Here is a 16,505-nt window from a genome sequence, read left to right as displayed (position 1 = left end):
TTCACTATATTTTAGGAAAACAACTGAACTGTTAGAAAGAAAGACAGAAAAGAAAAGGGATTGATATTATCAGCCAGTGAAGGAGGAAGCAGAAGGACAAAGTTAAGGTCACCTCAACCATACAGCCCTGTAATGGAGAGGAGGGAGGGAGGAGGAGGAGGAGAGGAGGAGGGAGAGGAGCAGGAGGAGGAGAGGAGAGAGGAGGGATAGGAGGAGAGTGTAATGTTTACTGTTCATTTTTACACACACATTGTGTGTGTGTGTGTGTGTGTGTGTCTCCTCACATAAGAGGAAGGGGTTGTTGTGGGTCAAATCAAAATCATCAAATCAAATGTATTTATATAGCCCTTCTTACATCAGCTAATATCTCAAAGTGCTGTACAGAAACCCAGCCTAAAACCCCAAACAGCAAGCAATGCAGGTGTAGAAGCACGGTGGCTAGGAAAAACTCCCTAGAAAGGCCAAAACCTAGGAAGAAACCTAGAGAGGAACCAGGCTATGAGGGGTGGCCAGTCCTCTTCTGGCTTTGCCGGGTGGAGATTATAACAGAACATGGCCAAGATGTTCAAATGTTCATAAATGACCAGCATGGTCAAATAATAATAATCACAGTAGTTGTCGAGGGTGCAGCAAGAGGGTCCTGCTAGGAGGATTAGGGGGGTGTGTGAGTGTGTGTGTGTGTGTGTGTGTGTGTGTGTGTGTGTGTGTGTGTGTGTGTGTGTGTGTGTCTCCTCACCTAAGAGGAAGGGGTTGTTGTGGGTCCTGCTAGGAGGATTAGGGGGGATGAGTGTGTGTGTGTGTGTGTGTGTGTGTGTGTGTGTGTGTGTGTGTGTGTGTGTGTGTGTGTGTGTGTGTGTGTCTCCTCACCTAAGAGGAAGGGGTTGTTGTGGGTCCTGCTAGGAGGATTAGGGGGGATGAGTGTGTGTGTGTGTGTGTGTCTCCTCACCTAAGAGGAAGGGGTTGTTGTGGGTCCTGCTAGGAGGATTAGGGGGGGATGAGTGTGTGTGTGTGTGTGTGTATCTCCTCACCTAAGAGGAAGGGGTTGTTGTGGGTCCTGCTAGGAGGATTAGGGGGGATGAGTGTGTGTGTGTGTGTGTGTGTGTGTGTGTGTGTGTGTGTGTGTCTCCTCACCTAAGAGGAAAGGGTTGTTGTGGGTCCTGCTAGGAGGATTAGGGGGGATGAGTGTGTGTGTGTGTGTGTCTCTCCTCACCTAAGAGGAAGGGGTTGTTGTGGGTCCTGCTAGGAGGATTAGGGGGGATGAGTGCGTCCAGATTGACGAGCGACGCCCCCGTAGGTCCCAGGAAGGCTTCTGGGGTGCGACACATCCGGGGGGCCGCGGAGCCCTGGGGGGGGCCGAGACGGGACAGGTCAAACATCTCCGGACTGCCCCCCCCTCGCCCGTTGACCTCGGGGGACAGAACACGCTCCCCAAACAGGTCTAGTCCTGTGGAGGGGGAGGTAATGACATGAGCAGGAAAACATGCAGTATAAACACAACATACACAGGAAGACAAACATGTGTGTGTGTGTGTGTGTGTGTGTGTGTGTGTGTGTGTGTGTGTGTGTGTGTGTGTGTGTGTGTTACCAGTAGGACTGCCAGGTTGAGGTGGTCCCTCCTCTCCTTTACACTCCTCCTCCTCCCTGACAGAGAAGAGATCCGTCCTATCAGTACCGTCCACTGTAAGAGGGGGCGGGCTCTCCCAGCCGTGATTGACAGGGCTGGATGATGATGTGAGCGGAGCTTCCCAGGTGGGAGAGCGTGACGGAGCCCAGGGATTGGTTGGGCTGCTGGAGGAGGGGCGGGTCGCCCAGGGACTACCAATCACAGGAGTGTTGGAGTGGACTGCTGTTGAGAGAGAGGGTGCGCACGTTTTGCAATGCAGAGTTTGCATAGCAGAGTGTGTGTGTGTGTGTGTGTGTGTGTGTGTGTGTGAGCGTGTACCACTCACCCACAGAGTCCCAGGGGTCAGAGGTCACAGCAGGCTGGGCGTTCCAGAGGTCGTCAGCTGGGGGCGGAGCCTCAGAGGGGCCAAAGATATCCACCAGGTTGGACATGGCGGACTGGAGAGAAACAGAATCACAAACATCTGGTTGTCAAGGAGACATCATGTTGCCTTCAGAGTCATGGGCTGATTGTTCAGCTATGGGACAAAACAGGCCGGGCTGGCTTAGATTGTTGACAACATGTAAACTATATTTTAGTCTCCAAAATGTTTATTGAAACCATAAATACATCTGCACAATGAGCACTTGTTGTCTCTCAAATACATCGTTACAGCGGTTGGTTCGCTAACTAGCGGATTCTTTCAATATTAGCAGAGACGAGTCAAAACACCTCAAAACAAGATAACATGGTATCAATAACGAGACAAAACAAGCTGAAACGATCCCCCACAAGGCACCTTGTTGGTTGCTCTCTGACCTTCAGAACCATAACAAAGCATATTAATCTCTCTCTCTCTCAAAGCAAGTGAAGTAGATAATATACAAAAGTGAAATAAACAATAAAAATTAACAGTAAACATTACACTCACAGAAGTTACAAAATAATAAAGACATTACAAATGTCATATTATGTATATATACAGTGTTGTAACGATGCACAACTGGTTAAAGTGCAAAAGGGAAAATAAATATGGGTTGTATTTACAATGGTGTTTGTTCTTCACTGGTTGACCTTTTCTTGTGGTAACATGTCACAAATCTTGCTGCTGTGATGGCACACTGTGGAATTCCACCCAGTAGATATGGGAGTTTATCAAAATCGGGTTTGTTTTCAAATTCTTTGTGGATCTGTGTAATCTGAGGGAAATATGTCTCTCTAATATGGTCATACATTTGGCAGGAGGTTAGGAAGTGCAGCTCAGTTTCCACCTCATTTTGTGGGCAGTGAGCACATAGCCTGTCTTCTCTTGAGAGCCAGGTCTGCCTACGGCGGCCTTTCTCAATAGCAAGGCTATGCTCACTGAGTCTGTACATAGTCAAAGATTTCCTTATGTTTGGGTCAGTCACAGTGGTCAGGTACTCTGCCACTGTGTACTCTCTGTTTAGGGCCAAATAGCATTCTAGTTTGTTCTGGTTTTTTGTTAATTCTTTACAATGTGTCAAGTAATTATCTTTTTGTTTTGTCTAATTGTGTTGCTGTCCTGGGGCTCTGTGGGGTGTGTTTATGAACAGAGCCCCAGGACCAGCTTGATTAGGGGACTCTTCTCAAAGTTCATCTCTCTGTAGGTGATGGCTTTGTTATGGAAGGTTTGGGAATCGCTTCTCTGTCTCTCTCTCACTCACACACCCCCTCACCTCCCCTGTCCCTGTGTGACTGTCCCTGCTGCTCTCGTCCAGGGCTCTCTGTCTCTCACTCACACACCCCCTCACCTCCCCTGTCCCTGTGTGACTGTCCCTGCTGCTCTCGTCCAGGGCTCTCTGTCTCTCTCTCACACACCCCCTCACCTCCCCTGTCCCTGCTGCTCTCGTCCATGGCTCTCTGTCTCTCTCTCACACACCCCCTCACCTCCCCTGTCCCTGTGTGACTGTCCCTCCTGCTCTCGTCCAGGGCTCTCTGTCTCTCACCTCCCCTGTCCCTTTGTGACTGACCCTCCTGCTCTCCTCCAGGACTCTCTGTCTCTCACCTCCCCTGTCCCTGTGTGACTGTCCCTCCTGCTCTCCTCCAGGGCTCTCTGTCTCTCACCTCCCCTGTCCCTGTGTGACTGTCCCTCCTGCTCTCCTCCAGGGCTCTCTGTCTCTCACCTCCCCTGTCCCTGTGTGACTGTCCCTCCTGCTCTCCTCCAGGGCTCTCTGTCTCTCACCTCCCCTGTCCCTGTGTGACTGTCCCTCCTGCTCTCCTCCAGGACTCTCTGTAAAAACGACTCGTCTCCTTGGAGACGACGCTGGTCCTGCAGAGGCGGCATGGTGACATCATCAACACAGTTTCCATGGAGACACTGTGGACACACGTATGCACGCACACACACACGACGCAGACATGACACACACACATTACAATTATTTTCACTATATTTTAGGAAAACAACTGAACTGTTAGAAAGAAAGACAGAAAAGAAAAGGGATTGATATTATCAGCCAGTGAAGGAGGAAGCAGAAGGACAAAGTTAAGGTCACCTCAACCATACAGCCCTGTAATGGAGAGGAGGGAGGGAGGAGGAGGAGGAGAGGAGGAGGGAGAGGAGCAGGAGGAGGAGAGGAGAGAGGAGGAGAGGAGGGAGAGGAGGGAGGGATGAGGAGGAGGAGAGGGAGTGGAGAAGAGGAGGGAGGGAGGGAGAGGAGAGGAGGGAGTGGAGGAGAAAGGGAGGGAGGGAGGAGAGGGTAGAGAGAGGAGAGGAGGGAGGGAGAGGAGAGGAGGGAGGGATGAGGAGGAGGAGAGGAGAGAGGGAGAGGAGGAGAGGGTAGAGAGGGAGGGAAAGGAAGAGAGGGTAGAGATAGGGATGAGGAGGAGGAGAGGAGAGAGGGAGGGAGAGGAGGAGAGGGGAGAGGGAGGGAGAGGAGGAGAGGGGAGAGGGAGGGATGAGGGATGAGGAGGAGGAGAGGGAGGAAGGGATGAAGGGAAAATGGAAGATTAAACTAGGAGAAGGAGCCGACAGAGGTAAGGATGGAATCTGGAGGGGGACAGAATGGTTAGTTAGAGGACAGGATTCACATGGCACTGCAGGAGGTTACCATATACACACTGGTGAAGCAGGCAGAGGAGGGACAATCTGCAGTGTGTGTGTGTGTGTGTGTGTGTATGTGTGTGTGTGTGTATGTGTGTGTACCTGCTCGTGCTCCTCTTTGCTAAGGCTCAGAGCTATCTGTAGCTGTGTGTCATCATCTGTCTCCATAGCAATGGGAGGAGGCGGGGCCAGCTGAAGAGGGGTTGTGTCAGTGATTAGCATCTGACTAACCAATGAGCATTCAGCATCAATCAGGAGAGAGCGAGAGAGCGAGAGTGAGAGCGAGAGCGAGAGCGAGAGTGAGAGCAGAGACAGAGACAGAGACAGACCAGCTGCAGTAAGAACCTAGGGAGTAAGAGGGTAACCACAGCAACACACTTTCCCACATCACTGCTAAGGAAAGGACACAGCAGGGTTTTATTCATTAGTGCACACGGTAGCTACATGTTTTGCAACGGATGAACAAAAACAAGCTTTTCCTATTGGACAAGTTCATGTAGTCCCCCCCCCCAAAGTTTGCTTCCCTTTGGGCCCTAGTTAATACACCCCAGCAGTTGTGTGTAGTAGTCTGTCCCACCACACAGTGGTGCTGTTGAGCTCATTGAGCTGGTGTTGGTGACATCACTGACATGACAGATGTACTCTGAGAGACGGTGTAGGAGTCCAGCCCACCTCACTGACTCACACTTCAGAATGTGTGTGTGTTTCACCTTCTCACTCTCCTCTCTGCTCATGGCCAGGGCCAGCTGTAACTGTAGCTCCTCCTCTCCGCTGGTCTGGGGGCGGGCCTGTTCTAGATCACATGCTTCACGAGGAGAGGATGAAGAGGCTGGGGGAGAGAGAGAGAGAGAGAGACAGAGACAGAGACAGAAAGACAGAGATACAGAGAGACAGAGAGACAGAGACAGAGAGAGAGACAGAGCGGGCAGAGGAGGGCGAGAGAGACGGGGGACAGAAACAGATATAGAGAGAGGATAAATATTAGCCAGTTGTCTTGTGTTATTCATAGCTTTAATCTTTTTCATTGATTGTCCAGACTCAATTTGTGCTGTGTGTGTGTGTATGAAGTTGTGTGGTCGTGCTTGTATATATTCAGTTAAAGGAGAGGTTTAAAATGAGCACACACAGGTGAAGTAAAAGTCTATAAAGTATCATTCTGAATTTGGTACTACATTAAAGGGAAGGTATTAAAGTCTACACTCAGAGTTAAAGGGGATGTGTTAGTCTACACTCACGGTTAAAGGGGAAGTGTTAATGTCTCCACTCACGGTTAAAGGGGAAGTATTCATGTCTCCACTCACGGTTAAAGGGGAAGTGTTAATGTCTACACTCACGGTTAAAGGGGAAGTGTTAATGTCTACACTCACAGTTAAAGGGGAAGTGTTAAAGTCTACCCTCACGGTTAAAGGGGAAGTATTAATGTTTACACTCACGGTTAAAGGGGAAGTATTAATGTCTACACTCACAGTTAAAGGGGAAGTATTAATGTCTACACTCACAGTTAAAGGGGAAGTATTAATGTCTACACTCACAGTTAAAGGGGAAGTATTAATGTATACACTCACAGTTAAAGGGGAAGTATTAATGTCTACACTCACAGTTAAAGGGGAAGTGTTAATGTCTCCACTCACAGTTAAAGGGGAAGTGTTAATGTCTCCACTCACAGTTAAAGGAGAAGTATTAATGTCTAACTGTGAGTGTAAAGGGGAAGTGTTAATGTCTCCACTCACAGTTAAAGGAGGAGGGCGAGCCCCGGGAGCGGATGAACTCTTCCCCGTAGAGAGCTGCCGTATTTGGCTGGCTGGTCCTTCGCCCTGGTTGGTACGCTGGAGGTACCACTCCATGTCCCGTCCCTCCTCCCCCTCCTCCTCCCCCCGTCCCTCCTCCTCCTCCCCCCGTTCCAGCCGTCATGCGTTCTTTAGTCGTCAATGCCTGGCTCCTCTCCTGTCTGAGCCGTTCCTCGTCCCTGAGTAGAGACACCAGCTGGCGGGCCTTCTCCCTCACGTTGCCCCCCTGGTCACGGCCATCACGGTCCATGTACTGGAAGTCACGCAGCGTCTACATGGAGACATGAGGATGAGGATTTAATATCAAATTGATTCCTTTGCATTATATTATATACACATAATGATTTACATATTTTCATTAAAAACTTTATTTTGATGAATTAATTCATACTATTTCATCCTTCCACAAGATAATAGTCCAGACACAAATCTAGGGTTGCTACCCAAGCCGGCTGGTCGTTTGTTCTATCGGTTCAGTGGGCAAAGACGCGACACAGTCGTTCAGTCTTTTTGTTCTGTATCTATAGACGTGACCCAGTCGTTCAGTCTTTTTGTTCTGTATCTATGGACGCGACCCAGTCGTTCAGTCTTTTTGTTCTGTATCTATAGACGCGACACAGTCGTTCAGTCTTTTTGTTCTGTATCTATGGACGCGACCCAGTCGTTCAGTCTTTTTGTTCTGTATCTATAGACGTGACCCAGTCGTTCAGTCTTTTTGTTCTGTATCTATGGACGTGACCCAGTCGTTCAGTCTTTTTGTTCTGCATCTATGGACGCGACCCAGTCGTTCAGTCTTTTTGTTCTGTATCTATGGACGTGACCCAGTCGTTCAGTCTTTTTGTTCTGTATCTATGGACGTGACCCAGTCGTTCAGTCTTTTTGTTCTGTATCTATGGACGTGACCCAGTCGTTCAGTCTTTTCATTCTGTATCTATGGACGTGACCCAGTCGTTCAGTCATTTTGTTCTGTATCTATGGACGCGACCCAGTCGTTCAGTCATTTTGTTCTGTATCTATGGACGTGACCCAGTCGTTCAGTCTTTTTGTTCTGTATCTATGGACGCGACACAGTCGTTCAGTCTTTTTGTTCTGTATCTATGGACGTGACCCAGTCGTTCAGTCTTTTTGTTCTGTATCTATGGACGTGACCCAGTCGTTCAGTCTTTTTGTTCTGTATCTATGGACGCGACACAGTCGTTCAGTCTTTTTGTTCTGTATCTATGGACGCGACACAGTCGTTCAGTCTTTTTGTTCTGTATCTATGGACGCGACACAGTCGTTCAGTCTTTTTGTTCTGTATCTATGGACGTGACCCAGTCGTTCAGTTTTTTTGTTCTGTATGACCCAGTCGTTGGTTCTAAATGTTCCATTGCCATAATGGCTGGTAACGTTCTGATCCCTTGCTTGGTCGCTAGCCAACTACGGCTAACTTACATTCACGTCAAACAGTGCAGCCAGAATCAAAGTAAAGTAGCTGCATTTACATTTGTTTAAGCTGTTTTCTAGTGACATTTATTTGAATACATCCATAACAATGATCTAATGAAGGGTTCTTCAACTGTCCCATAGGAGAACCCTTTTTAGTTCCATGTAGAACCCTTTTTGGCTCCAGGTAGAACCCTATGTGGAAAGGGTTTTGCATGGAACAGAAAAGGGTTCTACCTGAAACCAAAAATGGTTCTCCTCAGGGGACAGCCGAAGAACCCTTTAAGGTTCTCGATAGCACCTTTTTTTCTAAGAGAGTATAGTAGGAGTCCACTGCAGCATTTATATTATTTTGTGCCAGAACACCCTCCCCACCGTACCCCAGTTTCCCCCACCCACCTGTATGGTGAATGAGTTCTCGCTGCCATTTAGTGCCAGAACACCCTCCCCACCGTACCCCAGTTTCCCTCACCCACCTGTATGGTGAATGAGTTCTCACTGCCATTTTGTGCCAGAACACCCTCCCCACCGTACCCCAGTTTCCCCCACCCACCTGTATGGTGAATGAGTTCTCACTGCCATTTTGTGCCAGAACACCCTCCCCACCGTACCCCAGTTTCCCCCACCCACCTGTATGGTGAATGAGTTCTCACTGCCATTTTGTGCCAGAACACACTCCCCACCGTACCCCAGTTTCCCCCACCCACCTGTATGGTGAATGAGTTCTCGCTGCCATTTTGTGCCAGAACACCCTCCCCACCGTACCCCAGTTTCCCCCACCCACCTGTATGGTGAATGAGTTCTCGCTGCCATTTTGTGCCAGAACACACTCCCCACCGTACCCCAGTTTCCCCCACCCACCTGTATGGTGAATGAGTTCTCACTGCCATTTTGTGCCAGAACACCCTCCCCACCGTACCCCAGTTTCCCCCACCCACCTGTATGGTGAATGAGTTCTCACTGCCATTTTGTGCCAGAACACCCTCCCCACCGTACCCCAGTTTCCCCCACCCACCTGTATGGTGAATGAGTTCTCGCTGCCATTTTGTGCCAGAACACCCTCCCCACCGTACCCCAGTTTCCCCCACCCACCTGTATGGTGAATGAGTTCTCACTGCCATTTTGTGCCAGAACCCCCTCTCCACCGTACCCCAGTTTCCCCCACCCACCTGTATGGTGAATGAGTTCTCACTGCCATTTTGTGCCAGAACACCCTCCCCACCGTACCCCAGTTTCCCCCACCCACCTGTATGGTGAATGAGTTCTCGCTGCCATTTTGTGCCAGAACACCCTCCCCACCGTACCCCAGTTTCCCTCACCCACCTGTATGGTGAATGAGTTCTCACTGCCATTTTGTGCCACAACACCCTCCCCACCGTACCCCAGTTTCCCCCACCCACCTGTATGGTGAATGAGTTCTCACTGCCATTTTGTGCCAGAACACCCTCCCCACCGTACCCCAGTTTCCCCCACCCACCTGTATGGTGAATGAGTTCTCGCTGCCATTTTGTGCCAGAACACCCTCCCCACCGTACCCCAGTTTCCCCCACCCACCTGTATGGTGAATGAGTTCTCACTGCCATTTTGTGCCAGAACACCCTCTCCACCGTACCCCAGTTTCCCCCACCCACCTGTATGGTGAATGAGTTCTCGCTGCCATTTTGTGCCAGAACACCCTCCCCACCGTACCCCAGTTTCCCCCACCCACCTGTATGGTGAATGAGTTCTCGCTGCCATTTTGTGCCAGAACACCCTCCCCACCGTACCCCAGTTTCCCCCACCCACCTGTATGGTGAATGAGTTCTCACTGCCATTTTGTGCCAGAACACCCTCCCCACCGTACCCCAGTTTCCCCCACCCACCTGTATGGTGAATGAGTTCTCACTGCCATTTTGTGCCAGAACACCCTCCCCACCGTACCCCAGTTTCCCCCACCCACCTGTATGGTGAATGAGTTCTCGCTGCCATTTTGTGCCAGAACACCCTCCCCACCGTACCCCAGTTTCCCCCACCCACCTGTATGGTGAATGAGTTCTCACTGCCATTTTGTGCCAGAACACCCTCTCCACCGTACCCCAGTTTCCCCCACCCACCTGTATGGTGAATGAGTTCTCACTGCCATTTTGTGCCAGAACACCCTCCCCACCGTACCCCAGTTTCCCCCACCCACCTGTATGGTGAATGAGTTCTCGCTGCCATTTTGTGCCAGAACACCCTCCCCACCGTACCCCAGTTTCCCCCACCCACCTGTATGGTGAATGAGTTCTCGCTGCCATTTTGTGCCAGAACACCCTCCCCACCGTACCCCAGTTTCCCCCACACACCTGTATGGTGAATGAGTTCTCACTGCCATTTTGTGCCAGAACACTCTCCCCAGCGTACCCCAGTTTCCCCCACCCACCTGTATGGTGAATGAGTTCTCACTGCCATTTTGTGCCAGAACACCCTCTCCACCGTACCCCAGTTTCCCCCACCCACCTGTATGGTGAATGCGTTCTCGCGGCACTGCTGAGCCACTCTCTCTGAGCCGGTCTTGATCAAGTAGTCGAGCAGCGTCAGGGCCTTGTCATATAACAGAACTTTATTTCTACAGCACATTTCGTACAGACACCACAACTCAAGATGCTGTACATACTAAACAAACATTTAAATACAGAACTTAAATATATATCCAGATAAAAGACAATAAAAGCTGCATAGAATGATAAAAATTAGAACAAACTCACAGGAATAGGATAATAAAACAAGACCAAAATAGACTAATATAAAGCTGGAAAATGTAACTATTCCAGATTCACATTCTCATTGAAAGCAAGTCTAAGAAGCGGTAGATCTGCTCTATGTGCGCTATTTCTATGCTTCCCCTCTTAAGTGAATTGTTTTGCATATTTTACTTTGGGTTTTGTACAGCAGCTTCAAACAGCTGAAAGTACAATATTTTTGATTATGGAAAATATTATTCACAGCAGTTTAGATGGTACAATGATTCTCTATACAATAGCTGCTTGTTTTGCCACATCACATAAACTTAGAATTTTAGCAACCAGGACATGGTAGATGTAATGGTGTCTCTTTAAAGGTGTTTACCTTGTAGATGTGATGTAATGGTGTTTCTTTAAAGGCGTTTACCTTGTAGATGTAATGGTGTCTCTTTAAAGGTGTTTACCTTGTAGACGTAATGGTGTCTCTTTAAAGGTGTTTACCTTGTAGACGTAATGGTGTCTCTTTAAAGGAGTTTACCTTGTAGACGTAATGGTGTCTCTTTAAAGGTGTTTACCTTGTAGATGTAATGGTGTCTATTTAAAGGTGTTTACCTTGTAGATGTAATGGTGTCTATTTAAAGGTGTTTACCTTGTAGATGTAATGGTGTCTCTTTAAAGGTGTTTACCTTGTAGACGTAATGTTGTCTCTTTAAAGGTGTTTACCTTGTAGACGTAATGGTGTCTCTTTAAAGGCGTTTACCTTGTAGACGTAATGGTGTCTCTTTAAAGGCGTTTACCTTGTAGACGTAATGGTGTCTCTTTAAAGGAGTTTACCTTGTAGACGTAATGGTGTCTCTTTAAATGTGTTTACCTTGTAGACGTAATGGTGTCTCTTTAAATGTGTTTACCTTGTAGACGTAATGGTGTCTCTTTAAAGGTGTTTACCTTGTAGACGTAATGGTGTCTCTTTAAAGGTGTTTACCTTGTAGACGTAATGGTGTCTCTTTAAAGGTGTTTACCTTGTAGACGTAATGGTGTCTCTTTAAAGGTGTTTACCTTGTAGACGTAATGGTGTCTCTTTAAAGGTGTTTACCTTGTAGACGTAATGGTGTCTCTTTAAAGGTGTTTACCTTGTAGACGTGTCTCCAGTTCTTCCCGTGGTCGTTGAGGCGCTTCCAGACCATGCCCATGACCTCAGCAAACGCCACCACGTTAAAGGTGAGGTCAGCGATCTCTGACATCAGCGAGGAGGAGGGGCCCCACGGGTCGTTGGACGTCGCCTCGCGCACCTGGTTGAGGGAGGGAGGGTTATTGGATTGAGAGAAAGTAGTATCACACACCAGGTTTAGAAGAGGGGGGGGGGGAGGTACAATTTCTGGTAACATTTGACCTATAATGATGGGCTGCCTTCTCAACGCCCCAGTGTAGCAGGTGTGAAAGGTAGGGGATACCAATAGTGTAGAAAGGCTTTGTAAGTAGTCAATAAATCATTAATGAACAGGTATCAATTCATAGCTGAGTACGGGACCATCAAACTGAATAGTTAGCTACCTGACATTACACCACAGTGCTACCTGACTTTACATTACACCACAGTGCTACCTGACTTTACATTACACCACAGTGCTACCTGACATTACACCACAGTGCTACCTGACATTACACCACAGTGCTACCTGACATTACACCACAGTGCTACCTGACATTACACCACAGTGCTACCTGACATTACACCACAGTGCTACCTGACATTACACCACAGTGCTACCTGACATTACACCACAGTGCTACCTGACATTACATTACACCACAGTGCTACCTGACATTACATTACACCACAGTGCTACCTGACATTACATTACACCACAGTGCTACCTGACATTACATTACACCACAGTGCTACCTGACATTACATTACACCACAGTGCTACCTGACATTACATTACACCACAGTGCTACCTGACATTACATTACACCACAGTGCTACCTGACATTACATTACACCACAGTGCTACCTGACATTACACCACAGTGCTACCTGACATTACACCACAGTGCTACCTGACATTACACCACACCACAGTGCTACCTGACATTACACCACAGTGCTACCTGACATTACACCACAGTGCTACCTGACATTATACCACAGTGCTACCTGACATTACACCACAGTGCTACCTGACATTACATTACACCACAGTGCTACCTGACATTACACCACAGTGCTACCTGACATTACACCACAGTGCTACCTGACATTACACCACAGTGTTACCTGGCATTACATTACACCACAGTGTTACCTGGCATTACATTACACCACAGTGTTACCTGGCATTACATTACACCACAGTGTTACCTGGCATTACATTACACCACAGTGCTACCTGACATTACACCACAGTGCTACCTGACATTACACCCCAGTGCTACCTGACATTACACCCCAGTGCTACCTGACATTACACCACAGTGCTACCTGACATTACACCCCAGTGCTACCTGACATTACACCACAGTGCTACCTGACATTACATTACACCACAGTGCTACCTGACATTACACCCCAGTGCTACCTGACATTACACCACAGTGCTACCTGACATTACACCCCAGTGCTACCTGACATTACATTACACCACAGTGCTACCTGACATTACATTACACCACAGTGCTACCTGACTTTACATTACACCACAGTGTTACCTGGCATTACATTACACCACAGTGTTACCTGGCATTACATTACACCACAGTGTTACCTGGCATTACATTACACCACAGTGTTACCTGGCATTACATTACACCACAGTGTTACCTGGCATTACATTACACCACAGTGTTACCTGGCATTACATTACACCACAGTGCTACCTGACATTACTTTACACCACAGTGCTACCTGACATTACACCACAGTGCTACCTGACATTACATCACAGTGCTACCTGACATTACACCACAGTGCTACCTGACATTACATTACACCACAGTGCTACCTGACATTACACCACAGTGTTATCTGACATTACACCACCGTGTTACCTGACATTACATTACACCACAGTGCTACCTGACATTACACCACAGTGTTACCTGGCATTACATTACACCACAGTGGTACCTGACATTACATTACACCACAGTGCTACCTGACATTACACCACAGTGTTACCTGGCATTACACCACAGTGCTACCTGACATTACACCACAGTGTTACCTGGTATTACACCACAGTGTTACCTGGCATTACACCACAGTATTACCTGGCATTACACCACCGTGTTACCTGACATTACACCACAGTGCTGCCTGACATTATACCACCGTGTTACCTGGCATTACACCACAGTGTTACCTGGCATTACACCACAGTGTTACCTGGCATTACACCACAGTGTTACCTGACATTACACCACAGTGTTACCTGGTATTACACCACAGTGTTACCTGGCATTACACCACAGTGTTACCTGGCATTACACCACAGTGCTGCCTGACATTATACCACCGTGTTACCTGGCATTACACCACCGTGTTACCTGGCATTACACCAGTGTTACCTGGCATTACACCACAGTGTTACCTGACATTACACCACAGTGTTACCTGACATTACACCACAGTGTTACCTGGTATTACACCACAGTGTTACCTGGCATTACACCACAGTGCTGCCTGACATTACACCACAGTGTTACCTGGTATTACACCACAGTGTTATCTGACATTACACCACAGTGTTACCTGGTATTACACCACAGTGTTACCTGGTATTACACCACAGTGCTACCTGACATTTACATTATTTAGGCAAACACAACTTTCTACATCACACAGAAGGAAAGTATAAAATAAAGTAGAGTTAGTATAGTTAGTATAGATAGTATAGTTAGTAGTATAGTTAGTATAGTTAGTATAGTTAGTATAGATAGTATATAGAGTTAGTATAGTTAGTATAGATAGTATATAGAGTTAGTATAGATAGTATATAGAGTTAGTATAGTTAGTATAGATAGTATATAGTTAGTAGAGTTAGTATAGTTAGTATATAGCTAGTAGAGTTAGACTGGTAGAGTTAGACTGGTAGAGTTAGACTGGTAGAGTTAGACTGGTAGAGTTAGACTGGTAGAGTTAGAAGTAGATTTAGTAGTAGAGTTAGTAGTAGAGTTAGTAGTAGAGTTAGTAGAGTTAGTAGTAGAGTTAGTAGTAGAGTTAGTAGTAGAGTTAGTAGTAGAGTTAGTAGTAGAGTTAGTAGTAGAGTTAGTAGTAGAGTTAGTAGAGTTAGTAGTAGAGTTAGTAGTATAGTTAGTAGTATAGTTAGTAGAGTTAGTATAGTTAGTAGAGTTAGTAGTAGAGTTAGTATTAGAGTAAGTAGTATAGTTAGTAGTAGAGTTAGTAGTATAGTTAGTATAGTTAGTAGAGTTAGTAGTAGAGTTAGTAGTATAGTTAGTAGAGTTAGTAGTAGAGTTAGTAGTAGAGTTAGTAGTAGAGTTAGTAGTAGAGTTAGTAGTAGAGTTAGTATAGTTAGTAGTATAGTTAGTAGAGTTAGTAGTAGAGTTAGTAGTAGAGTTAGTAGTAGAGTTAGTAGTAGAGTTAGTATAGTTAGTAGTATAGTTAGTAGAGTTAGTAGTAGAGTTAGTAGTAGAGTTAGTAGTAGAGTTAGTATAGTTAGTAGTAGAGTTAGTAGTAGAGTTAGTAGAGTTAGTAGTAGAGTTAGTAGTAGAGTTAGTAGTAGAGTTAGTAGTAGAGTTAGTAGTAGAGTTAGTAGTATATTTAGTAGTAGAGTTAGTAGTAGAGTTAGTAGTAGAGTTAGTAGTAGAGTTAGTAGAGTTAGTAGAGTTAGTAGTAGAGTTAGTAGAGTTAGTAGTAGAGTTAGTAGTAGAGTTAGTAGTAGAGTTAGTAGTATAGTTAGTAGAGTTAGTAGTAGAGTTAGTAGTAGAGTTAGTAGTAGAGTTAGTATAGTTAGTAGTATAGTTAGTAGAGTTAGTAGTAGAGTTAGTAGTAGAGTTAGTAGTAGAGTTAGTAGTAGAGTTAGTAGTAGAGTTAGTAGTAGAGTTAGTATAGTTAGTAGAGTTAGTAGTAGAGTTAGTAGTAGAGTTAGTATAGTTAGTAGAGTTAGTAGTAGAGTTAGTAGAGTTAGTAGTAGAGTTAGTAGAGTTAGTAGTAGAGTTAGTAGTATAGTTAGTAGAGTTAGTAGTAGAGTTAGTAGTAGAGTTAGTAGTAGAGTTAGTAGTAGAGTTAGTAGTAGAGTTAGTAGTAGAGTTAGTAGTAGAGTAAGTAGTATATTTAGTAGTAGAGTTAGTAGTAGAGTTAGTAGTAGAGTTAGTAGTAGAGTAAGTAGTATATTTAGTAGTAGAGTTAGTAGTAGAGTTAGTAGTATAGTTAGTAGAGTTAGTATAGTTAGTAGAGTTAGTAGAGTTAGTATATTTAGTAGTAGAGTTAGTAGAGTTAGTAGAGTTAGTAGTAGAGTTAGTAGTAGAGTTAGTATAGTTAGTTCCAGTCACCTTGATCTCTGCCTCAGAGTAGTTGTGAACAATGTTCTTCACCTGGCGACGCAACGCTGAGGTCGTCATGGTGACTCGTGTTGGGGGGGAGGGGGCGTTAGGGGTGTAAGGTAAATGTTAGAGGGGGTGGGGTAAGGGGGTTGGGATGAAAGGGATGAAAGGGAGGAGGAGGGAGGTAGTTGAGGCGGTAGAGGGGGTCAGAGGCACCACTGTAGGAGAGAGAGAGAGGGAGAGAGGGGGAGAGAGAGAAGGAGAAAGGAGAGAGAGAGAGAGAGAGAGAGAGGGAGAGAAGGAGAAAGAAGAGAAAGACAAAAGAAACAGAGCGATAGTCAGACAATTAAACTCTAAAATAACAATTAAAATGTGTTAATACAAGTCAATCATCATCAACTCAACTGTTAGTTAATTAGCTA

At 46.4% G+C, this 16,505-nt stretch overlaps 1 protein-coding gene across 1 annotated transcript in view; it reads right to left on the bottom strand.

The window, feature by feature from the left end:
- Positions 1-16,161, bottom strand: part of epn3b (epsin 3b) — a 16,706-nt gene extending 545 nt beyond the window's left edge. Inside the window, exons 1-9 of the mRNA XM_038982195.1 lie at positions 16,093-16,161; positions 11,712-11,870; positions 10,358-10,441; positions 6,535-6,725; positions 5,378-5,471; positions 3,807-3,893; positions 1,950-2,061; positions 1,586-1,846; positions 1,211-1,444 (exon numbers count right to left, since the gene is read on the bottom strand). Coding sequence (XP_038838123.1) covers positions 1,211-1,444; positions 1,586-1,846; positions 1,950-2,061; positions 3,807-3,893; positions 5,378-5,471; positions 6,535-6,725; positions 10,358-10,441; positions 11,712-11,870; positions 16,093-16,161 — 1,291 coding nt within the window. The remainder of the gene's footprint in view (positions 1-1,210; positions 1,445-1,585; positions 1,847-1,949; positions 2,062-3,806; positions 3,894-5,377; positions 5,472-6,534; positions 6,726-10,357; positions 10,442-11,711; positions 11,871-16,092) is intronic.
- Between the last annotated feature and the right edge of the window lie 344 nt (positions 16,162-16,505).

The sequence above is a fragment of the Salvelinus namaycush genome, unplaced genomic scaffold (genome assembly GCF_016432855.1).
Source record: "Salvelinus namaycush isolate Seneca unplaced genomic scaffold, SaNama_1.0 Scaffold1064, whole genome shotgun sequence".
Classification (NCBI taxonomy): Eukaryota; Metazoa; Chordata; class Actinopteri; order Salmoniformes; family Salmonidae; genus Salvelinus; species Salvelinus namaycush.
Note: the sequence above shows the minus strand (reverse complement) of the source record. Positions and strands in the feature narration are given on the sequence as shown.